Source organism: Mirounga leonina, unplaced genomic scaffold, assembly GCF_011800145.1.
Source record: "Mirounga leonina isolate KUSES-001 unplaced genomic scaffold, KU_Mleo_1.0 Mir_174, whole genome shotgun sequence".
Lineage (NCBI taxonomy): Eukaryota > Metazoa > Chordata > Mammalia > Carnivora > Phocidae > Mirounga > Mirounga leonina.
In genome coordinates this window covers 40,443,758-40,469,856 of record NW_023270451.1, presented here as the reverse complement: position 1 = coordinate 40,469,856, position 26,099 = coordinate 40,443,758, and the positions used below count along the sequence as shown (strand labels likewise).

At 36.0% G+C, this 26,099-nt stretch overlaps 1 protein-coding gene across 5 annotated transcripts in view; it reads right to left on the bottom strand.

The window, feature by feature from the left end:
* MPP6 (membrane palmitoylated protein 6) overlaps positions 1–26,099 on the bottom strand; it is a 127,336-nt gene that overhangs the window by 36,996 nt on the left and 64,241 nt on the right. For all 5 annotated transcript variants that reach the window (XM_035020756.1, XM_035020755.1, XM_035020758.1 and 2 more), the window contains 3 exons: positions 13,516–13,668; positions 9,282–9,434; positions 8,310–8,537 (listed from right to left, as the gene is read on the bottom strand). In XM_035020756.1, the coding sequence (XP_034876647.1) occupies positions 8,310–8,537; positions 9,282–9,434; positions 13,516–13,668 (534 nt within the window). The remainder of the gene's footprint in view (positions 1–8,309; positions 8,538–9,281; positions 9,435–13,515; positions 13,669–26,099) is intronic.

The window sequence follows — 26,099 nt, the reverse complement described above, 5'->3', positions numbered from 1 at the left end:
CCTTCTGTTCTCAATTTACTAAACCTTTTTTAAAATCATGACTATGTATTGAATTTTATCAAATTCTTTATTGAGGTTTTTCTCTTTAAATCTGTTAATGTGCTTGGTTTCACACTGATTTCCAGTATGAAACCATCCTAGCACCCATGGGATAAATCCAATTTGAACATGTCCTCTTATCTTTTTTATATATCATTAAATTTCATTTGCTATTATTTTGTTAAGAATTTTTACATGCAGGGGCGCCTGGGTGGCTCAGTCATTAAACATCTGCCTTCGGCTCACGTCATGATCCCAAGACCCTGGGATCAAGCCCTGCATCGGGCTCCCTCCTTGGCAGGAAGCCTGCTTCTCCCACTCCCACTCCCCCTGCTTGTGTTCCCTCTCTCACTGTGTCTCTCTCTGTCAAATAAATAAAATCTTAAAAAAAAAAAAGAATTTTTACATGCATATGGAACTGCAATTTTTCTTAAAATATTTTGGTACCTACATCATGGTGGCCTTAAAGATGAGTAAGAGAATTCCTATTAGTTTGGCCTTAATGAACAAATGGAATTATCAACAGCCTTTGGGAACTAAACCTTTATGTAAGTTGAAGAACCTCAGAATTAGCTACAACTTCTAATTTACCTTGGTCTCAAATTTATAATTATAGATTCTTAGATCTCATGAAAAATTTTGATTTTTATAAGCACCTCAATTATTCTGATAAAAATGATCTACTGATAGTGCTTTGAGAAACACCACCTGGCAGGGAGAGCTCCTGGTCCCTTCTGCTCTCATAGCAGTCCAGAGGGAGTTAAGATAGGCACACGAGGACTACATGATGGAGCTTCTAGTGAAAGAGCTGAAGAGGCTAAATGCCCTTGCCTCCGCATAGCTTCTCTTAGGAAAATGACCATAGTTTGTCCAGGACAGGTATTGTTCCAACATAATTAGTAATCATTTCCTCATTCAGTTTAAAAAATAACCCAATTTAGACATGTTTTGGCTCACCTTTGGAAGCCCTCATGTTAGTCTCTTTTCTTTTTTATGATACATAGGCCTGAGAACTGCCTCAGGCTTAGATGACCTCTCCTAACCCATTTACATCTTTTCTCCCAGTTCTAAAGGCTAAATAAGAGTTTGAGAAGGCATAGGATGGGAATAAATTTAAGCCTGACAGGACTAAAGATCCTTGCACCTTACACTATTCAGACCAGTTCACCAGGTGCAGAATCTAGAAAGGAATTTGAGCCAAAGTGCTAACATGTAACATATTAATATTATAAAAATGTATCTTGCCTGTAAAAGTCCATGATAGCCTTGGTAAACCAGTAAGAATTCTGGTTTAAACCATGGGGGGAGGGGAGGGGGGGGGAAGAAATCTTCCTAATTAACACAACATATAATAAAAAAATAGTAAATCTTAGGTTCTACTTTTCCAATCTATTCAAGTCCAAATGGAAATGTGCCACTTGAGAAATACAGGAGGTCTGAGAGGTACTAGTGATGTGAAATGTCTAATTTCAAATACATTTTCTTTCATGATTCTTTTCTTGGTGCTGGGGAACAGGGGCCACTACACTGCAGGGCACTACAGGACTGCTTCTTTATAAAGCCATTACCCTCAAAGAACAGGAGACGTAGTTAACTTTCCTAACACAGAGAAACAGGCACAGAGACTTAGACAAAATGAGAAGACAGAGGAATTTATACCAAATGAAAGAAAAAGACAAAGCCACAGTGGGAGATCTAAGTGAAACAGATTTAAGTAACATGCTTGATAAAGAATTTTAAGCAATGATCATAAGGATACTCAATGGACTTGAGAATAGAGTGGAGGACATCAGTGAAACCATTAAGAAAGAGATCAGGAATAATACAGTAGAGATCAAGGGCTCAATAAACAAAGGAAAAATATGTCTGATGAAATGAACAGCAGGCTGGAAGAAACAAAGGAATGAATTAATAACCTAGAAGACAGAGTAATGGAAAGTAATTATGCTGAACAAAAGAGAGAAAAAAGAATTATGCAAAATGAGAATAGACTTAGGGAACTCAGTGACTCCATCAAATGTAATAACATTTATATTATAGGAGTCCCAGAAGAAGGAGAGAGAGAAACGGCGGCAGAGAATATATCAGGAGAAATAATAGCTGAAAACTTCTCTAATCTGGGGAAGGAAACAGATATCCAGATCTAGGAGGCACAGAGAACCCCCAACAAAATCAAAGCAGATCCACACAAAGACACACTGTAATTAAAATGGAAAAATAAAGTGAAAAAGAAAAAATATTAAGAGCAACAGGACAAAAGAAGTTACATATGAAGAAAACCCTATAAGGCTATCAGTGAATTTTCCAGCAGAAACTTTCCACGCCAGAAAGGAGTGCCATGATATATTCAAAATGCTGAATGGGAAAAACCTGCAGGCAAGAATACTCTATCTAGCACGGCTGTCATTCAGAATAGGAGAGAGAGATTTTCCCAGACAAATAAAAACTAAAGAAGTTCATGACCACTAAACCAAACCTGCAAGAAAAATTAAAGGGAACTCTTCGAGTGGAAAGACCAAAAATGACAGTATGAAGGTAGAAAACAAAAAAGCAGTAAAAATGAATATTTCTGTGAAAAATCAGTCAAGGAACTCACAAAATAAAAAGATGTAAATTATGACACCATATATCTAAAACATGGGTAGGAGAAGAGTAAAGAATAGATTCAAACATAAACAATCATGAATTTAATATAGACTGCCATATGCAGAAGATGTTATATACAAACCTAATGGTAACCACAAATCAAAAACCACTAATGAATATGCAAAGAATAAAGAGAAAGAAATCCAAATATATCACTAAGAAAGCCAGCAAACCATGAAAGACAAGAAAAGATCAGAGAAAATGTTCAGAAACAACCATAAAACAAGTAATAAAATGGCAATAAATACATATCTATCAATAATTACTTAACATGTAAAAGGCCTAAACACTCCAATCAAAAGACATAAAGTGACAGAATGGATTAAAAAAATAAAACACCTGCCTATTGAAACTAAGGGGACAGAGAAACATTTATCATGCAAATGGATGTCAGAAAAAAGTGGTAGTAGCAATACTTATCTTGGACAAAAGATTTTATTTTATTTAATTTATTTATTTATTTATTTTTTAAAGATTTTTTATTTATTTGACAGAGAGACGCAGCAAAAGAGGGAACACAAGCAGGGGGAGCGGGAGAGGGAGAAGCAGGCTTCCCATGGAGCAGGGAGCCCGATGTGGGACTCGATCCCAGGACCCTGGGATCATGACCTGAGCCGAAGGCAGACGCTTAACGACTGAGCCACCCAGGCGCCCCCCTTGGACAAAAGATTTTAAAACAAAAACTATAACAAGAGACAAAGAAGTGCACTATGGAATAATAAAAGAGATAACCCAACAAGAAGATATAACAATTTTAAGTATTTATGCACCCACTATGGGCACACCCAAATACATAAAACAGTTAATAACAAACATAAAGGAAGTAATCGATAATAATACAATAATAGTAAAGGACTTTAACACCCCATTTACATCAATGGAAGGATCATCTAAACAGAAAATCAACAAGAAAACAATGGCTTTGAGTGACACAATGGACCAGATGGATTTAACAGATATATTCAGAATTTCCACCCTAAAACAGAAGAATACACATTCTATTCAAGTGCACAGGGAACATTCTCCAGAACTGATCACATATTAGACCACAAAACAAGCCTCAACAAATTAAAAAAAATCAAAGTCATACCATGCATCTTTTCTGACCACACTATTATAAAACTAGACGTCAACCATAAGAAAAAACCTGGAAATACTATAAATACACGAAAGTTAAATAATATGATACTAAACAATGAATAGATCAATCAGGAAATCAAAGAAGAAATTTAAAAATACATGGAAACAAATGAAAATGAAAACATAATGGTATGAAACCTTTGGGATGCAGCAAAAGCATTTCTAAGAGTAAGTTTACAGCAATAAAGGCCTACCTCAAGAAGAAAAATCTCAAATAAACAACCTAACGTTACACCTAAAGGAACTAGAAAAAGAAAAAACAAAACCTAAAATCAGAAGAAGGAAGGAAATAATAAGGATTAGAGCAGAAATAAATGATACAGAAACTAAAAAAACAATAGATCAATGAAACCAGGAGCTGGTTCTTCAAAAAAACAAAAAGAACAAAAACAAAAACACAATAAAACTGATACACCACCAGCCAGACTTATCAAGAAAAAAAGAGAAAAGACCCAAATAAAATCACAAATGAGAGAGGAGAAATAATAATAAACCCCACAAAAATACAATTATAAGAGAATATTAAGAAAAATTATATGCTGACAAACTGGACAACTTAGAAGAAGTGGATAAATTTCTAGAAACATATAACCGACCAAAACTGAAGCAGGAAAAAATAGAAAATTAGAAATAGAAAATTTGAACAATTACCAGTAACAAAATTGAATCAATAATTAAAAAACTCCCAACAAACAAAAGTCCAAGACCAGAGGGTTTCAAAGGCAAATTCTGCCAAACACTGAAAGAAGAGTTAATATCTATTCTTCTCAAACTATTCCAAAAAAGAGAAAAGGAAGGAAAACTTCCAAATTCACCCTGTAATGCCAGCATTACCCTGATACCAAAATTAGATAAAGACACCACAGGCCAAAGAACTACAGGCCAAGATCTCTGATGAACATAAATGCAAATATCCTCAACAGAATACTAGCAAACCAAATCCAACAATACATTAATAAAATCACTCACTACGACCAAGTGGGATTTATTCCTGGGTTGCAGGAGTGGTTCAATATTCACACATCAGTCAACATGACACGTCACATCAGTAAGAAAGGATAAGAACCATATGATCATTTCAACAGCCACTGTAAAAGCATTTGACAAAGTAAAACATCCATTCATGATAAAAATCCTCAACAAAGTAGGTTTGGAAGGAACATAGCACAACATAATAAAGGCCATATATGAAAAGACAGCTAATATCATCTTCAGTGGGGACAAACTGAGAGCCTTTCCCCTAAGATCAGGAACAAAACAAGGATGTTCACTCTCACCACCTTTATTCAACATAGTATTGGAAGACCTAGCCACAGCAATCAGACAACAAAAATTAAATCTGCAAGGAAGAAGTCAAACTTTCACTCTTTGCAGATGACATGATACTATATAAAGAAAACCCAAAAGACTCCAACAAAAAACTGCAAGAACTAATTAAGAAATTTAGTAAAGTCACAGGATACAAAATCAATCTACAGAAATCTGTTGTATTTCTACACACCAATACTGAAGCAGCAGAAAGAGAAATTAAGAAAATAATCCCATTTACAAATGCACCAAAATTAATAAGATACCTAGGAATAAACCTAGCCAGAGGTGAATGACCTGTATTCTGAAAACCATAAAGCAATGATGAAAGAAATTAAGGATGATATAAAGAAATGGAAGGACATTCCATATCACAAATTAGAAGAAAAAAACATTGTTAAAATGTCTATACTACCCAAAGCAATCTACACATTTAATGCAATCCCTATCAAAATACCATCAGCATTTTTCACAGAGCTAAAACAATTAATCCTAAAATTTATATGGAACCACAAAAGACCCTAAATAGCCAAAGTAATACTGAAAAAGGAAAGCAAAGCTGGATGCATCTGAATTCCAGACTTCATGTTATATTACAAAGGTGTAGTAATCAAAACGGTATGGTACTGGCACAAAAACAGATGCATAGATAAATAGAACAGAATAGAAAATCCAGAAAGAAATCCACAATTATACAGTCAGTTAATCTTTTGACAAAGCAGGAAAGAATATCCAATGGGAAAAAGACAGTCTCTTCAACAAATGGTTACGGGAAAATGACCACTTTCTTACACGGCACACAAAAATAAATTCAAAATGGATTAAAGACCTAAATGTGAGACCTGAAACCATAAAAATCCCAGGAAAGAGCACATGACATTGGCCATAACAACTTTTTTCTAGATAGGTCCCCTAAGGCAAGGAAAACAAAAGCAAAACTAAACTATTGGGACTCCATCAAAATAAAAAGCTTCTGCACAGCAAAGGAAACCATCAACACAACTAAAAGGCAACCTACAGAATGGGAGAAGATATCTGCAAATGGCACATTCAATAAAGGGTTAATATCCAAAATATATAAAGAGCTTATAAAACCACCCCAAACCAAATAATCCAATTAAAAAAAATGGACATTTCTCCAAAGAAAACATAGATGGCCAACAGACACATGAAAAGATGCTCAATATCATTCATCATCAGGGAAATGCAAATCAAAACTATAATGAAATAGCACTTTACACCTGTCAGAATAGCTAAAATCAAAAATACAAGAAACAAGTGTTGATGAGGATGTGGAAAAAAGGAACCCTCTTGCACTGTTGGTGGGAATGCAAACTGGTGAAGCCACTGTGGAAAACAGTATGGAAGTTCCTCAAGAAGTTAAAAATAGAACTACCCTATGATACCCTATGATAGCAATTGCACTACTGGATATTTACCCAAAGAATACAAAAACACCAATGCAAAGGATACAGACACCTCTATGTTTACAGCAGCATTATTCACAATAGCCAAGGTATGGCAGCAGCCCAAGTGTCCATCGATTGATGAATGGATAAAGAAGATGTGGTACACATACATACATATATACATATATATAATGAAATATTATTCAGCCATAAAAAAGAATGAAATTTTGCCATTTGCAATGGCATGGACGGAGCTAGAGAGTATAATCCTAAGTGAAATAAGTCAGTCAGAGTAAGACAAATGCCTTATGATTTCACTCATATGTAGAATTTAAGAAACAAAACAAGCAAAAGGAAAAAAAGAGAAAGAGAAACCAAGAAACAGACTCAAATATAGAGAACAAACTGGTGGTTACCAGAGGGGAGGTGGGTAGGGAGATGAGTGAAATAGGTGATGGGGATTAAGGAGGGCACTTGTCATGCTAAACACCAGGTGATTAAAATAAAAACTTAAAAAAAATGTATACATTTTATCCTATCCTTCAAAGAACTATGTAAAACAGGTAATCAACATATGTTTTTTAAAAGAATTGCATGGAAATATGAAAACTAGACTTCTAAGTTCTCATATTGAAAATAAGATCACTGGCAGTATCTTATGTAAAAACTTATCATTTCACTTACCCATGAAACAATAAATTTGTGAAATGAAGTTGAATAATTAAAGGTATCAATCTAAAACACTGATATTTCCTATTTCTACATTATCTAGGCCTTTAAACCCTCTCCTCAGTTCCAACATTCCCACTATGATTGCCAAATCTTTTTCTGCAATTACTTTATTACATTTCTTTCTTTACAATTCTATTACACCATCACTACTTCATCACCACCATCATGACAACAGCAGCAGCTACTTTTTGAGTGCCATGTGCCAGGCACTGCTAAGAGAGCTTTACATGAATTAAATCATTTAATCCTCATAACATCTTCTGAGAAAAGAAATATTATCCCTAACTACATACATGAGACAATGAAGCACAGAAAGGCTAAGCTAGTAAGTGGTAGCATTGGTATTTGAACCCAAACAGTGTTAACCTTCTTTTAGAGTTGCCTCTCAGAAATCACCTCACACCTCCAAAGTTTTGCTTCCTGGTTACAGGATATCAGATATCACTTCTCTCCTTTTGGAAATTCACTCAACATGATGAAACTAGATGATCACTGTCATTAGAACATTACCCTGTTCAATAATCTACTTTACCTAAAAATTAGTTATAAAAATCAGATCAAATGTGTACAATCCAGGTATTCAAGATTTTTCTCAATCTATACACCCATCCTCCCTTTCTTACCTCATTCCCCATACAGCTCATCACATGAACACTAAGCAAGAGGTATTTGGAGCTATATTCTTATCTTCTCACAGGGCCTAATACAATGCCTGGAACATAACAGGTGCCAAAAGTGTTTGCCAGATTAATGACTAAAAGGCTTTATGATTTTTCAGATACCTAGCTGTAAGTTACTGTAATGCTAGGGTTCATAGTGTTCACAAAGACATTTGGTATTCCTTCCTAATAAGACAGTGCTAATAGTTTCAAAATTCAAAAGTTCACCCATGACAAAATAAGGCAATTCGGAACACTTAAATCATAGGTTTTTCCACTCTTCTTTAGCAAAAGAGGAGCAAGTAGTGGTTATATTCAACAGTGTGATTAAAGAAATGAAAGTATTCTTAATATTACCAAGAATTTTATTACTAACCTGTTGAGGGGTTACAGTATCTCTATAGCTTGGTAAAATTTTTAGGGTGACACTTCCACTAATATTTTTCAGTAATTCTTGTAATTCCTTTGGATTGTTTCCAACCTCATGACCATTGACTTCTTTAATGATATCTCCCACATGAAGCAGACCTTGTCGATCTATCATTCCTCCATGAAGGATTCGGGCAATTACCAGATCATTATTTTCGACCCTAAATGTTACACCCTAAAGGAAATAAAAAAACAGAATTATCACTGATTTTAGATTATTAGGAAGAAATCTTAAATATTCATTAATATGTATATACAAGAAAATAATTCTAAAAGTAGGTGAGTTAATTTTTCCTACTTTTCCTCTGTTCTCTGTCTCAATATTTTAATCTCATTAAACCATAGGCAACTGTGATGACATACACCACCCCATAAAAATAGGACTTCCATGGGAATTGCATTCCACAGGATAAAAAGTTCAAAGAGAAGAAAAAGTATTTATGCATTCTGATGGCCTTGTTCCAAGCTTTTCTTTTTTTCTTACAGTCAGGACCCAGAAATAATAATTTTAGCAGGGAACAGAAAACTTCACTACTTACAGAGTCCTACCATGCTTCAATTCTTAATAACTTTCTTTTGTTTTGATACTATCATTAGCAAGCAACTTGAGCTTATTTCTTCAAAGGGTATAGGAAGAAGCGGAGTAGTTATCTTCTGTAATTTTTCCTGCCCATTAGCAAACTGCTTCTGGCCTCTATTTCAGCTTAACATTTTATTTTGGCTTAATTTTGTATGCTATATTAAGTTAAGAGAGCATCAGTTGTGTATTTATATACAAGCCAAAAAAACACTGATAAAACAAATAAACATGAATTGAAGTTTTTTATAATAATACAAATTATGAAAAAGAAAAAAAGATATGACTGAGCCACAAATATGTCAGATTTCAGATTTTAAATGGCACTATTTATCTACTCACCAATGGCTCCCCAGCTCTTTTGTGAATACCAAGAATACGAATGGCATCTACTGGTAATAACTGATTATTGATAGAAGAATTATTCATTTCTGGGCTTGATGGAGGTGAATCATAACATTTTGATGCCACAATATCATGGGCCTCCAAGAGTGACTATAAGGATTCAAAATAGCCTGCGGTTATTAATTACTGATGGAATAAGTTATTAAAAATAACAGTTCATTATCCCAGTGGAGTACTAAAACCTTCCAAGGCACACATTATTAAATTCTAAATGCAACAGAATTTTTTAAAGAAATATAAATATATAGTACATTAACATAAACAATATTGTATTCCTTGTTTTAAAAGATTTGAAGAGACTGATAGAGTTTTATGACTTTTTTTTTTAAGATTTTATTTATTTATTTGACAGAGAGAGATAACGAGAGAAGGAACACAAGCAGGGGGAGTGGGAGAGGGAGAAACAGGCTTCCTGCCAAGCAGAGAGCCCGATGCGGGGCTCGATCCCAGGACCCTGGGATCATGACCTGAGCCGAAGGCAGACGCTTAACGACTGAGCCACCCAGGTGCCCCGAGTTTTATGACTTTTTTAAAAAAGTGACATGGTCAGTGGAAACTGAACCTAGATTTCCAAGTGTGGTACACTGAAGGCACTGGAATTCACTGCTGCCACTGTCATCAACATTATCATCATTCCATATTTATCATCAATCCCGATTTATTAGGTATCAGACAAATTCAAATGGTAAAGGGGCACCTGGGTGACTCAGTTGGTTAAGCATCTGCCTTCTGCTCAGGTCATGATTTCAGGGTCCTGGGATTGAGCCCCGCTCAGGGGGGAGCCTGCTTCTCCCTCTCCCTCTGCCTGCCGTTCCCCCTGCTTGTGCTCTCTCTCTCCCTCTCTCTCTCTTCCAAATAAATCTTAAAAAAAAAAAAAATTCAAATGGTACAGACCCTAATTTTTACTCTAAGATTGTTATGTTAGTAATACTATATATTTCTTACACATATAAAATGTCTGCTAAAAAGACATCCAATAGAAAATGGATAAATATTTATAGCACCTTATATCAGTGATGAGAGATTTTATATTATTTATAAAGACTTTAGTCTATAAAACATATATTTTAAGGGGGGGGGAAAAAAAACACCTAATGAGCCAGTAAAGGTCGTGAATATAATTTTACCTCCTACATTTACTATGTGTGTGCTATCATCATGGATGACTTTGATCTAGCTTTCTAGGAACTTCTTATAATTTTTTAAAATATATTTATTTTAGTTTTTCATTTACATTATAATTGTGTATACTCAACAATAAAGCTGAGTTAAAAAAATTTTTGAGTGGATGGAGCTCAAAAACAAATCAAAATAGAAAGAACAGAGAAAACGTCAACAAATTAGAATAGAAGCAATCAGGATATGAATTAAATTGGTAATTTCTGGTCATTTCATGAAAATATGTTGTAAGAGACTAAAGAAAATTTCAAAAAGAAAAAAATATCACAAGTCCACATGTAAGGATTATTTCTATAATGCTAGAAGTTGCTTAAATCTCTAACCTGGGCTGCTTAGTTTTCACCCTATGCCTTCTTAGCCAGCATTATCTACTCCTGTGACTTGAACCACTACTTAAACACTGTTAACTTCCAGAATTCTCATGAACTTCAGATTCATAGACTAAAAATCTGTCCACAACTAGCCAGTCATGATAATTTGAAAATCAAAGAGTAAAGATGGTAGAGGATTGAAACATACTGAATAATGAAAAATCTGTAACTGTACAATGCTATTTAAAAAACAGAAGGACTGAAAACTTCATCTGTTGCCATTCAAGACTGCTATTTTAAATAATTCTTTACTTTATAAACTGGTAAAGGGAAGGATCAGGCATTTCCCTGATTTTTCAGTATGAAAGGCATGATGATGGGTTAACTAAATAGTTCAGTTGATGAGGAAAAGCTCTACTTTATAAGAACAGCAGCTACACAATGTTGAATGACAGAATCTGAAAAATGTCATTCTGAAGCCTCTAATGAAAATACTGATTCAGGCAAGGATTAATTTGTGTTCGTAAGTAGATAAATGGTTGAACAGGAAAATACTGTTCCTAGAATAATAACACACTAGATTATGTCCTAGTGAAAAGTATTTCAAAGGAAGGATTAGACTGTTTATGCCTTTAATCAAGGGACCAATCTCAGCAACCGTACTGGTGGGCTAACCAGGTGTCACACATCTTCTGATATAGTTTAATTCATGTTGCATTACATCACTAATGATGCATTCTAGTTCCAAATAATTAACCTGAATCATCAACCTTTTAGATAGAACTTCTGTTTACAGGAAATAGAAGGGATAACTAAACAACACAGCGAAGAGACAACCAGATTCATCCAGGGAGTGGGACATTCTTCAGGACAATGGTCTGGTCTCTTAATAGGTCAACATCATAATCAAGGGAGAAAGGATGGTCCATCCAAATGCCACACATGAATCTAGGTTGGAAACCCATAAGTACAAACCAGCTGTAAAGAATATTTTGGTGTCAAATGGAGATGTTTGGATATAATGTGTGTATTACATGAGATGGAGATCCACTGAAATGGAAAAGTGGAAATCAACGACTGAAAAAAAAAGGGTAAGTTACAAAATAGCTTGTAAAAAGGATCTCAATCAGTAAAGAGAAAAATATGTACATTTTGCATAGAAAAAGTATGGAGGAATATGTACTAGGATAGTATAGTAAGATCTGGGTAGTAAGAATGCAATGTCTTAATTTTTAAATTTTTGCTTGCCAATATTTTCTAATTATATTAAACTTTATATAAATTTATATACTTATTAAATTTCATATATTTATTAAAGATATATAGCATGCCTGAAAGCTCTACCAGATGCTTCTAAGGTATCACAAACTTAACATGGCTGGTTACCTTAACATTAACATGTCAGTTTCTTCTAGAGTGTTCCTTATCTTAGTGAGTGCCATCAATTATTTGTTAGAAATCCTATCCTTACCAACTTCCCACATCTCTCTTCTGCAACTATCACATGTAACCAATCACCAAGTCTTGTTGATTTTACTGCTTAAAACCTGAAAATCCTCGTATTTTCTACTCTTGACACTGCCGTCATGGTTTCTTGCCTTAGTGCTTAACCATCTTGCTCCACAATCTGCCCTCTCCTTGTGTAATACTTCCCACTCTCTCCTCTCATGGTTTCCCACTGTCCTCAGGATAAAGTCCAAATGGCTTACTGTGCCTTGTAAGGCCTTCATCAACTGGCACGAGCATGTATGTCTCTGATACGTGTCCACATTTTTGTACTTTAAGATACTGATTCACGGAGCAACCAACTCACTATAAACCTTTGTATTTTGCAGCCACATTGCTGAAGAGTCACAGAAACTCCTTGAGAAAAACCAAAGAGGTGTTGCCATTTGATTTGCAATGCTAAGATTTATAGTGAAAAACATTTTATTCTTTTAGCCCAGAACCACTTATGGAACAGTCCATTTTTTCTCCCCTAAAATGTAGTATCTCTATCATAAATCAAATTGCCATATACATGTGTATGTATTTCTGGGGTTTTTTATTCTCTTCCATTGGTCTGTTTTTCTAATACTGTCCCAATGCCACACTAAATTACAGGTTGAGAAGAAATCTCTCCCCACTCCCCTCCACTTTCTCTTCTGAAACTGACGTTTTTGTTAAACAGATTTAGTTTTCACTGCTACAGACCAAAGCTTAAATTGCACTTATTTTTTTGCACCTATGGAGGAAATGTTATGGATTAGTTTCTATCCTTACACAGTTCTCTTTTGTTCCAAGGTCACTGATTGCATCTCGGTCTCAGAAGCAATACTGAAATAGCTTTAATAGGGAGGGCTGTGAAACAGTGGTAGTGAGGAAGGAAAACCTATTATCACAGTAAGAAAAATGTCTCTGGCATGTGGTCTGGTGATGAATCAAGGCTGGTTTTAATTACACAATGGAAAACCCGTTGCAATGTATTTCTGCTATACATTTATGTAGTGTGTATTAGTTGTGTGTGTCTGTTTTGATATCCTCGGTATTTCAGGACATTAAAATACCTAAGTTGGAATTTACATATTTACAAAATGTGGCTCTAAATAACCTTAAATAAATCACCTTAAACTGAAACTACGAAAAGAGAATACTTTGGGAATATAGGGGACTTGGGAAGAAAAGTAACAGGTAAAATTTACCTGGAAGTGAGGCTCTTTGAGTATACCAACCAGTTCTGCCACGTTTTCATCCACATTTATTAAGGGAGTGATATCTTCAAGAATTTCATTGACTAATTCTAAGTTATTATCACTGACAGCTTCTAGTTTTGAATCTTCCAGCCTCTCGTGAGCCTGAAAAGATAACAGTATAATTAAAGTCATAACACATATTGTTTTGCTCCAGACCATGGTTTTCTTCTTTTCATAAAGAACACTTGAAAAGATACTACTTGAAAGTTTGATACATTGAAACCAAATTTAATATTCCAATCAGAGGCAATATATAGATTTTATAGTAAATGTTATCAAGCAATATAATAAATCTTGGCTTCTATTCCTATTCTAAAAGTCATGGAAAACTTGTTTTAATAACTAAACCATAAAGAAACTAAATAGGTCAGATGACAACTGAAAAAACACATTTCCTACCCAATAGAATTTCCTAATGACTTTCTGGTCTAGGCTCAAACTCTAGATGATACTGCTTATGCTTCATGAAAATAAATGATTATGCATAATAAAAATTTAAAAATAGGAATGTAATCATTATATGGACTGTCATTAAAAAATAATAAAAATCATTTGGGGAGCACCAAATCCTAAAGCTACCATTTTTCCAATTTTGAAAATCAGCAAAATAAGTCAATTCAGGGAAGTCAGCTCTTGAACTGGACCTTGAAGGACTGTTTGATTTCACTAGGGGGAGTGATCTCCTCGTGTCTCTTTATCTTAAGCCACTTTTTTTTTTTTTAATCTCACCATCTTTTCAACGGAAAATGGACCATGAATCACACTGTCACAGGAAACAAGTAGCCCTAATTAGCCTTTAATAGTGGGAGTAAAACAGAATTTTAAATTCAAACTGAAAATGAACACTAAGCAGTCTCCCTCTTTTAAGTGCTCTTTGTTTTTCTGATGAATGGTTGCTGTCTGATTTTGAAGGCAGGCAAAGCATAACTGTTAAGACTTAATGTATAAATGAAACCATGTAAGATGACAAATCTTGTATTTAATATTTTAAGATCCATTTCTGTAAGTGCTCAGGAAAAACCCAAGTTTCAAGTAGTAATAGTATCAATTAAACTTTATCTGTACCTATAATACTCTAGCTGTTATGTCTACCATAGAGTGGATCCTTCAAAGACGAACAGTCTGATTTTTAAAATGCGATTTTTTACATTTAAATGTATTTTTTCTAGGTGACTCACAAGAATTAAATAAGTGTTTAAGTGGAAGAGGGGGCTATATATTAAGCAACATTTTTAAGAAACACCTAAGAAAAAACTTTTAAGTCATATGAAATGACAGAAGAAATTATAACTGTTATTAAACAAAGAAAAATGTCAAAAGACTAAATGTGTTTAGAGGAAGGAGTTTCTATTACATTTAGATAAGAAAAAAAATTAGATAAGAAAAAAATTAAGATTAGAGAATGCTACAAAGAATGAAATGGGTAGGGAGACGAACCATAAGAGACTATGGACGCTGGGAAATAAACTAAGGGTTCTAGAGGGGAGGGTGGTGATGGGTATTAAAAAAGGCACGTTCTACATGGAGCACTGGGTGTTCTATGCAAAGAATGAATCATGGAACACTATATCAAAAACTAATGAGGTAATGTATGGTGATTAACATAACATTAAAAAAAAAAAAAAAGAAACTACACTATCTTTCTACATTTAGCCAAGATTCCGTTTATATACCATTCTCTGCAAAGAGGGAAGCAGACATCATTTGTGAAAACCTTTGTTCAAAAAACAGGAAAAAGAGTGGTGTTAAAGGTACTAAAACAGAAAAGTTTTTCCTTTCTTTGGTCTTTTGACTTGTAATGTTTTTTATTTGTTACTTAATGTTCTTCTAAGTAAAAATGTTTCCTTTTAAAAAGAATGAAATGGGTAAATCTGTAACTTTCTGAAAGTTTAATATAAGCCTAATAAGGGTAAGATGATAAGGACACTCAACTTATATCATAGAATGATTATCACCATTGGGAAAAACCTAAAACAATGGACAAAACTAGCTATTAACTCTTACAAAAACAAGCTAGAATTGCTTATTGCTTTAATACAAATATTTGCTGTTAACAAATATTTAATTTAGCACTGTTAAGCTTGCAATACTCTATTACTCTCATGGTAGTATAAGAAAGTTTAAGGAAAGAAAGGAAGTAAAGAAACAACATTTATTGAGGGCTTTTTGTGTATGTGTCTGGAGCTATATTCTCAGTGCGAGTGAGTGTGTGTATGTATTAAGCAAAGGTAGGTGTATTGTTATCTTCACCTTACAGACATAGATGCTGATGCAAAATAAGATAAAGTGATTTGCTTGAATCCACACTGATAAGTGGCAGAGTCAGGTAGTCTAATACCAAGGCTTGAATGCTTACCTACTAAAGCTTATGTGACTTCATCACTATACAGACAGCCACTGAAATATCATACTGTGGTTAATTATTCCATCTATTATATGATGCATTATTCTAACTCATTTAACTGTGAGATATGCTCTCATTGACTGCTGGTTGATTTGTTGCTTGTTAGCATGCTCCTCTAGTCCAGATGTATTATTAATTCTGTTCTACTGCATCTATCCACAGTTATTTTCATACTCCTGTGGTTCAGAATATCACCCATCCCTTCAACCTGCACCCCCTCTGCTCCAAGTAAGAGCTATAAATACCACTTGTTTTTCCAGGAAAAAGATAATGACTGCCTTACAATTTTCAGGTACTAGGTCAATATATTTTCTATAATATCCTATGGTCATGTAATATATCAATTCAATTCAAGACACTGGGACAAGCAAAGAGAAAGAAATGATCACTGACTTGAGAACTCTAATATAGCTCCCTTTGTTTCTATGTTCAACTACCTTATTGCTCCCAAACTGGGTGAGGACACATGGGAATGTGGAAAGACCCAACAGAAAGAGGAAGTCAAGTAGGAGGGCAAAATTATGTTATAAAAACAAACATACCCAAAGGTTTTTTCACATCAACTACATAGATTGGTGCTATAGTAGGAAAGAATCTCACTACACAACAAGAAATTCTCAGAAAAAAAAAAAAAAGAGGCTTTTTAGTGAAACTGCAGCTATAATTATATTAACAGAGAAAGCCAATTTCTAAAATATAGTTGGGTTCTGTTAAGATCAACTTTACTTTTCCCAAGAAAGCAAAAGCAGGTCCATATTTGTTAGTATGTAGATTTTTAAGCTCTAAGATACTGTGAAAGAAGTTGGGACCTCTATTCACTTTAAAGTCAGAATTTATTTAGTAGCTCTTAAGAGGCAAGTGTCATGGGGCACCCGGGTGGCTCAGTTTGTTAAGCAACTGCCTTCGGCTCAGGTCATGATCCTGGAGTCCCAGGATCGAGTCCCACATCGGGCTCCCTGCCTCTCCCTCTGACCCTCCCCACCTCATGCTCTCTCTTTCTCATTCTCTCTCTCAATAAATAAAATCTTTAAAAAAAAAAAAAGAGGCAAGTGCCAAATTGAATTTAACTGGTAAGACCAAAAAAAAAAGGTCAAAGGAAATACTGAAAATTGACCAGAAGGACAGATGACTAATAAGCTATTTGAATAAATGGGTCTTATTTCCTTTAAGAAAAGATACTATTAGAAAGCTAGCATAACTTAATAAAAACATATTCTACCTGCCACAAGTGGTTGAAAGAATATGCCATGACTGGCTTCGTAGAACACTTGGAGCTGATACAAATATGGCCTAGCCTTCTTGTATGTCCACTTCTGAGAATCCTATTTACCACTGCACCTTAGAAAAATGAACTGCAGAGAAGAAAAAGTTCTTTCAGGACTTCTAGGTATTTCTTCTAGGCATAGTCCAACCATGCTTGCAAGCAAAAAAAAAAAAAAAAGTTTAACAAGTTGTGGGCTATAACTAAAGTGACAAATACTATTATTTTATTATATCTAATACTATTATCATTATGTGTAATAACCCTGCCTTTCCTCCTTAAAAGGACCAAAATATCATAAATTTTGTTTCCATCTTTGAATATGGCTAAGTATGTGGTAGTTTCTCATTAAATGTTTCTTGAAAAAGCTAAGTAAACAGGAAATAAGTTTTACTGTGACAGAATCATCCCCTTCTATTCTAGAGACTTTAGGAAGAGAAAGATCAAGAGAAGCCCACAGTCAAAAATAAATAAGAATTTGAGCAGAAAATAGAAATGAGATAGGTAATAGAAAAGTCAATTTCTATTTTGCTTCTGCATACATTGTATCAAAGAGAATGAGCTTTGTTCTGAACAAAAAAAAATGGATGAAATAAGTATAAATAAATTAGAATTCTCTAATGAGTAAAGAACTTGTCAGAAATCTAGTTAACAAAAGGAGTTCAAATTCTTAGATTAGATAAATTATATATCGAAGTACTCAGGGAGCTTCTAAATAACATTGCCAATCCACTCTTAGAGTTATCTGTAGAAAAAGAGAACCACGCAGATGCCAAAAAAAAACTAGAAATGGGAATCTGTTATACTTTTTAAAATGAGAAAGACCTTTTTTTTTTTTTTTAAGCCTGGCTATAACAATATTCAGAGAAAATATAAAAGAATACTTTTTATAATCTCTGAGTGGGAAAGACCTTTCTAACTTATGTTGCAAAATCTGGAAGCTATAAATTAAACAAAAAATGCCCAATAAAATTAACTACATTTAAAATTTTAAATTTCTTCTTGTCAAAAATCAGCAAAGTCAAAATACAAATGACAAACTAGGGTTTAAATAGTTACAAGTCATATTGAAAGACAAAAGGCTAATTTTTTTTTTTTTTTTAAAGATTTTATTTATTTATTTGAGACAGAGAGAATGAGAGAGAGAGCACATGAGAGGGGGCAGGGTCAGAGGGAGAAGCAGGCTCCCCGCCGAGCAGGGAGCCCGATGCGGGACTCGATCCAGGGACTCCGGGATCATGACCTGAGCCGAAGGCAGTCGCTTAACCAACTGAGCCACCCAGGCGCCATAATTTTCTTATACATAAAGGACTTCTTTTACTTATTAGAGTGGGAGAAAGAGCGAGAGAGAGCACGCAAGCACTAGCAGGAGGAGGGAAGAGGGACAAGCACACTCCCTGGTAAGTGAGGAGCCTGATGTGGGGCTCGACCCCAGGATCCTGAGATCATGACCTGAGCCAAAGTCAGATGCTTAACCGACGGAGCCACCGAGGCACCCCTACATAAAGGATTTCTATAAACCAGTAAGAAAAAGATCAACACATAAAGAGAAATAGGCAAATAATATGAACAAGAAATACACAGAAAAGGAAATTCAAATACCTCTTGAACATATGAAAAGATACACAACCACCTTCATGATGATAAGTACAAACTAAAATTATGGTACAATATTCTTTTTTTTTAATTAGATTGGCAAGGATAAAATTTCTGATAACATACCACGTTGGAGAGAATATAGTAAAAGACACTCTCACACATTTTTTTTCTAGTGGAAACAGACTAGTGAGCAAAATACACGTTCATCTGAAGCTCACATGGAACATTTACCAAGACAGACCACACTATGGGCCATAAAAGATTTTAAAAAGTTTGTAAGAGACAGGAGGAGCAAGATGGCAGAGGAGTAGGAGACCTAAAGCTCATCTGGTCCCAGGAATTCAGGTAGATAGGGATCAAACCATTCTGAACACCTACGAACTCAACAGGAGATCGAAGAAAAGAAGAGCAGCAACTCTCAACAGAAAAGTGACCACTTTCTGGAAGGTAGGACGTGTGGAGAAGTGAATCCGAGGCAATATTCGGGGAAAAAAGACCGTGGGGGAGGGGACCTCCATCAGCTGCTACCAGCAAGTGATAGAGCAGCAGAGCACAAAATCATAACTTTTAGAAGTCGGCTCCGCTGAGGGACGTCGCTCCAGTGGCTAAGTGGGGGTGGGGGGTGGAACCCTCGCTGGGACAGTGTGATCTCAGGACCCCCAGGGTCATAGGAAGACCAGGAGTGCCTGAGTGCAGCAGAGCTCCCAGGTATCGGAGTGGGGAAGCCGGCTGCAGAGACGGAGCCGAGGAGTGGGCTCTCAGCTCGGGGTTGCCATAAACCCTAATTGGCAGCACAGTTGGGCCACTGCTCCTCCAGCAGGGACCCAACAAGTGGCAGATCCGGGGAGACTCCCCTTCCTCCCCCAGGAGGAGCGGCACGGGAGCTCACCATAGGAATCTGCTGGGTTTGGAGACTCCACATAGGCTTGTGTGCGAGAGATAGAAACACTAGGTCACAGGCTGGGTGAGCATGGAGTGCGGCTGGAGACCGAGAAGACGGGAGTGATTGCTTTTCTCTGGGGGCTCACTGAGAAGTGGGGCCCCGAGTTCTTGGCTCCTCCTCGGCGGAGATTGGGAGGCCGCCATTTTCACTCTCGTCCTCCAAAGCTGATGGAAAACTTGCAGGGAACAAAAGCTACCGAGAGCAAACCAAAGCAAATTATTTAGCCCAGACCCTGGCAAGGGTGGGGCAATTCTGCCTCTGGCAAAGACATTTGAGAATCAACAGCAACAGGTCCCTCCCCCAGAAGATCAGCAAGAACAGCCAGCCAAGACCAAGTTTACCAATCAATTAGAATGGCAGAACTGCAGCACTAGGGGAATACAGCACATAGAATTCATGTTTTTTTTCCCCATGATTCTTTAGTCTTTCAAAGTTATTTTTTTTAATTTTTTTTCCTTTTTCTATTTTTTTGAATTTTTCTTTTTCCCTTTTTCAACCAACATCTTATCAACCCCTTTTTTAAAAATCTTTTCCTTTTTTGGGGGCACCTGGGTGGCTCAGTCATAAAGCGTCTGCCTTTGGCTCAGGTCATGATCCCAGGGTCCTGGGATCGAGCCCCACATCGGGCTCCCTGCTCGGCAGGAAGCCTGCCTCTTCCTCTCCCACTCCCCCTGCTTGTGTTCCCTCTCTAGCTATCTCTCTCTCTGTCAAATAAAATCTGAAAAAAAAAAAGACTTATTTTAAAAAAAAATCTTTTTTATTTTTCATTTTTAGCATCATATTCTAACCCTTCATTGTAGTTAACCTTATTTTTGGTATATATATAAGTTGTTCTCTCTTTAAAATTTTGGGACACAGTTTCTTCTAACAGACCAAAATATACCCTAAATCTCTACTGTATGGCTTTGTTCTAGTCTCCTGCCTGATCACATTCTTTTTTTTTTTTTTTTTAATTTCTCTTCTTTCTTTTTTCAACCAACTTCTTATCAATTCCTTTTATAAAATCTTTTATGATTTTCATCTTTACAATCATACTCCATCCCTTCATATTTTTGTACATATATAAGTTTTTCTTTCTTTAAAATTTTGGGAGGCAGTTTCTTCTAACAGATCAAAATATGCCCAAAATCTAGTGTGTGGCACTGATCTATTCACCAGCCTCATTATATTTGATATATTTTTTTCTTTTTCTCGTTTTTTTTTTTTTTTCTTTTTTTCTTTCCCTTTCTTTTCCCCCGGTTTCAGGTCTCTTCTGATTTGTTTAGTGTATATTTTTCTGGGATCATTACTACCCTGTTAGCATAATTTGTTCTCTCATTCATTTATTCTCCTCTGGACAAAATGACAAGACGGAAAAACTAACCTCAAAAAAAAAGAACAAGAGGCAGTACCGACTGCCAGGGACCTAATCAATATGGACATTAGTAAGATGTCGGAACTAGAGTTCAGAGTGACGATTATAAAAGTACTAGCTGGGCTTGGAAAAAGCATGGAAGATACTAGAGAAACTCTTTCTGGAGAAATAAAAGAACTAAAATCTAACCAAGTTGGAATCAAAACGGCTATTAATGAGGTGCAATAAAAAATGGAGGCTCTAACAGGATAAATGAGGCAAAAGCGAGAATCAGTGATACAGAAGACCAAATGATGGAGAATAAAGAAGCTGAAAAACAGAGATAAACAACTACTGGATCACGAGGGCAGAATTCGAGAGATAAGTGTGATACCATAAGATGAAACAATATTAGAATAATTGGGATCCCAGAAGAAGAAAGGGGGGGCAAAAGGTATATTGGAGCAAATTATAGCAGAGAACTTCCCTAATTTGGGGAAGGAACAGGCATCAAAATCTAGGAGGCACAGAGAACCAGAACCCCCCTCAAAAATCAATAAAAACAGGTCAACACCCCGACATCTAATAGTAAAACTTAAAAGTCTCAGAGACAAAGAGAAAATCCTGAAAGAAGCTCGGGACAAGAGATCTGTAACCTACAATGGCAAAAACATTAAACTGGCAAGAGACCTATCCACAGAGACCTGGCAGGCCAGAAAGGACTGGCATGATATATTCAGAGCACTAAACGAAAAAAATATGCAGCTAAGAATACTACATCCAGCTAGGCTGTCATTGAAAATAGAAAGATAAAAAGTTTCCAGGACAAATAAAAACTAGAAGAATCTGCAAACACAAGACCAGCCCTACAAGAAATATTGAAAGGGGTCCTCTAAGCAACATAGACCAGAAAGAAATTACAGACAATATACAGTAAGTCACCTTACAGGCAACAGAATGGCACTGAATTCATTATCTTTTAATAGTTACCCTGAATGTAAATGGGCTAAATGCCCTAATCAAAAGACAGGGTATCAGATTGGATAAAAAAACAAGACCCATTGATATGCTGTCTGCAAGAGACTCATTTTAGACACAAAGACACCCCCAGATTTAAAGTGAGGGGGTGAAAAACCATTTACCATGCTAATGGACACCAAAAGAAAGCTGGGGTGGCAATCCTTATATCAGACAAATTAGATTTTAAACCAAAGACTGTAATAAGAGGTTAGGAAGGACACTATATCATACTTAAAGGGTCTACGCAACAAGAAGATCTACTAATTATAAATATCTATGCTCCTAACATGGGAGCAGCCAATTATGTAAGCCAATTAATAACAAAAGCAAAGAAACACATCTACGACAACCATACAATAATAGTGGGGGACTTTAACACCCCCCCACTGGAAGAAATGGATGCATTCCTAGAGATGTATCAACTACCAAAACTGAACCAGGAAGAAATAGAAAACCTGAACAGACCTATAACCACTAAGGAAATTGAAGCAGTCATCAAAAATCTCCCAAAAAACAAAAGCCCAGGGCCAGATGGCTTCCCAGGGGAATTCTACCAAACATTTAAAGAATTAATACCTATTCTTCTGAAACTGTTCCAAAAAACAGAAATGGAAGGAAAACTTCCAAACTCATTTTATGAGGCCACCATTACCTTGATCCCTAAATCAGACAAAGACCCCATCAAAAAGGAGAATTACAGACCAATATCCCTGATGAACATGGATGCAAAAATTCTCACCAAAATACTAGCGAATAGGATCCAACAGTACATTAAAAGGATTATTCACCATGACCAAGTGGGATTTATTCCTGAACTGCAAGGTTGGTTCAACATCCACAAATCAATGTGATACAATACATTAATAAAAGAAAGAACAAGAACCCTATGATCCTCTCAATAGATGCAGAAAAAGCATTTGATAAAGTACAGCATCCTTTCTTAAAACTCTTCAGAGTGTAGGGATAGAGGGTACATACCTCAATATCATAAAAGCCATCTATGAAAAGCCCACAGCAAGTATCATTCTCAATGGGGAAAAACTGAGAGCTTCCCCCCTAAGGTCAGGAATGTGGCAGGGATGTCCACTATCACCACTGCTATTCAACATAGCACTAGAAGTCTTAGCCATAGCAATGAGACAACAAAAAGAAATGAAAGGCATTCGAATTGGCAAAGAGGTCAAACTCTCACTCTTTGCAGATGATATGATACTTTATGTGGAAAACCCAAAAGACTCCACCCCAAATCTGCTAGAACTCATACAGGAATTCAGTAAAGTGACAGGATATAAAATCAGTGCACAGAAATCAGTGGCATTCCTACACACCAATAACAAGACAGAAGAAATAGAAATTAAGGAGTCGATCCCATTTACCATTGCACTCAAAACCGTAAGATACCCAGGAATAAATCTAACCCAAGAGGCAAAGGATCTGCACTCAGAAAACTATAAAATACTCATGAAAGAAATTGAGGAAGATACAAAGAAATGGAAAATGTTCCATGCTTATGGATTGGAAGAACAAATATTGTGAAGATGTCAATGCTACCTAGAGCAATCTACACATTCAATGCAATCCCTATCAAAGTACCATCAACTTTTTTCAAAGAAATGGAATAAATAATCCTAAAATTTGTATGGAACCAGAAAATACCCCGAATAGCCAGAGGAATGTTGAAAAGAAAAGCTGGTGGCATCACAATTCTGGACTTCAAGCTCTATTACAAAGCTGTAATCATCAAAACAGTATGGTACTTGCACAATAACAGACACATAGATCAATGGAACAGAATAGAGCCCAGAAATGGACCCTCAATTCTGTGGTCAACTAATCTTTGACAAAGCAGGAAAGAATGTCCAATGGAAAAAAGATGGTCTCTTCAACAAATGGTGTTGGGAAATTTGGACAGCCACATGCAGAAGAATGAAACTGGACCATTTCCTTACCCACACACAAAAACAGACTCAAAATGGGTGAAAGACCTAAATGTGAGACAGAAATCCATTAAAATCCTAGAGGAGAACACAGGCAGCAACCTCTTCGACCTCAGCTGCAGCAAATTCTTTCTAGAAACATAGCCAAAGGCAAGGGAAGCAAGGGCAAAAATGAACTATTGGGACTTCATCAAGATAAAAAGCTACTGCACAGCAAAGGAAACAGTCAACAAAACCAAAAGACAACTGACAGAATGGGAGAAGATATTTGCAAATGACATCAGAGAAAGGGCTAGTATCCAAAATCTATAAAGAACTTATCAAACTCAACACCCAAAGAACAAAGAATCCAATCAAGAAATGGGCAGAAGACATGAACAGACATTTTTCCAAAGAAGACATCCAGATGGCCAACAGACACATGAAAAAGTGCTCAATATCACTTGGCAACAGGGAAATCCAAATCAAAACCTCAATGAGATACCACCTCACACCAGTCAGAATGGCTAAAATTAACAACTCAGGAAACGACAGATGTTGGCGGGGATGCGGAGAAAGGGGAACCCTCCTACACTGTTGGTGGGAATGCAAGCTGGTGCAGCCACTCTGGAAAACAGTATGGAGGTTCCTCAAAAAGTTGAAAATAGAGCTACCATACGACCCAGCAATTGCACTACTGGTATTTACCCCAAAGATACATATGTAGGGATCCAAAGGGGTATGTGCATCCCAATGTTTATAGCAGCAATGTCCACAATAGCCAAACTATGGAAAGAGCCAAGATGTCCATTGACAGATGAATTGTTAAAGAAGATGTGGTATATATATACAATGGAATATTATGCAGCCATCAAAAGGAATGAAATCTTGCCATTTGCAACGACGTGGATGGAACTGGAGGGTATTATGCTGAGCGAAATAAGTCAATCAGAGAAAGACATGTATCATATGATCTCACTGATATGAGGAATTCTTAATCTCAGGAAACAAACTGAGGGTTGCTGGAGTGGTGGGGGGTGGGAGGGATGGGACGGCTGGGTGATAGACATTGGGGAGGGTATGTGCTATGGTGAGCATTGTGAATTGTGTTAAGACTGTTGAATCACAGACCTGTACCTCTGAAACAAATAATACATTATATGTTAAAAAGAAAAGAAAAGAAAAAGAAAATAGTAGGAAGGGAAAAATGAAGGGGGAGAAATCGGAGGGGCAGACGAACCATGAGAGACTATGGACTCTGAGAAACAAACTGAGGGTTCTAAAGGGGAGGGGATGGAGGGGATGGGTTAGCCTGGTGATGGGTATTAAAGAGGGCACGTACTGAATGGAGCACTGGGTGTTATATGCAAACAGTGAATCATGGTACACTACATCAAAAACTAATAATGTAATGTATGGTGATTAACATAATAAAAATAAATTTAAAAAAAAGTTTATAAGAATAAAAATCCCTGCTATAAGCGGGGAGCCAGATGTGGGGCTCGAGCCCAGAACCCTGGGATCAGGACCTGAACCAAAGGCAGACACTAAACTGACTGAGGGGCCCAGGTGCCCCCAAAGCAACACATTTCTAAGAATACATGGGACAAAGAAGTCATCTTAAGAAAAATTTAAAAATATGTGATCCAAATGAAAATGCGACTTACCAAATTTTGTGGGATGTGGCAAAAGCAGTGTTTAAAGGGAAATTTATAGCACTGAATGCAAAGTTAGAAAAGAAAAAAGACCTAAAATCAATAATCTAAACTTACATCTTATAAAGTCAAGAAAAAAGAGCAAATTAAATTTAGAGTAAGTAGAAGAAAAGAAATAATGGAATTTAAAGCAAAACCCAATGAAAGTGAAACCAGGATGTCAATAAAATTTAATGAAACCAAAAGGTGGTTCTTTGAAAAGATTAAAATTGATAAACTTCTTGCTAGGTTGATTAAGAAAAAAGAGAAGACTGTCAGGTAAAAACATACATCTTTATAAAAAAAAAAAGAAAAAAAAGAGAAGAGGGAGATTTACTAATAACAGAAATGAAAGGGGGACCA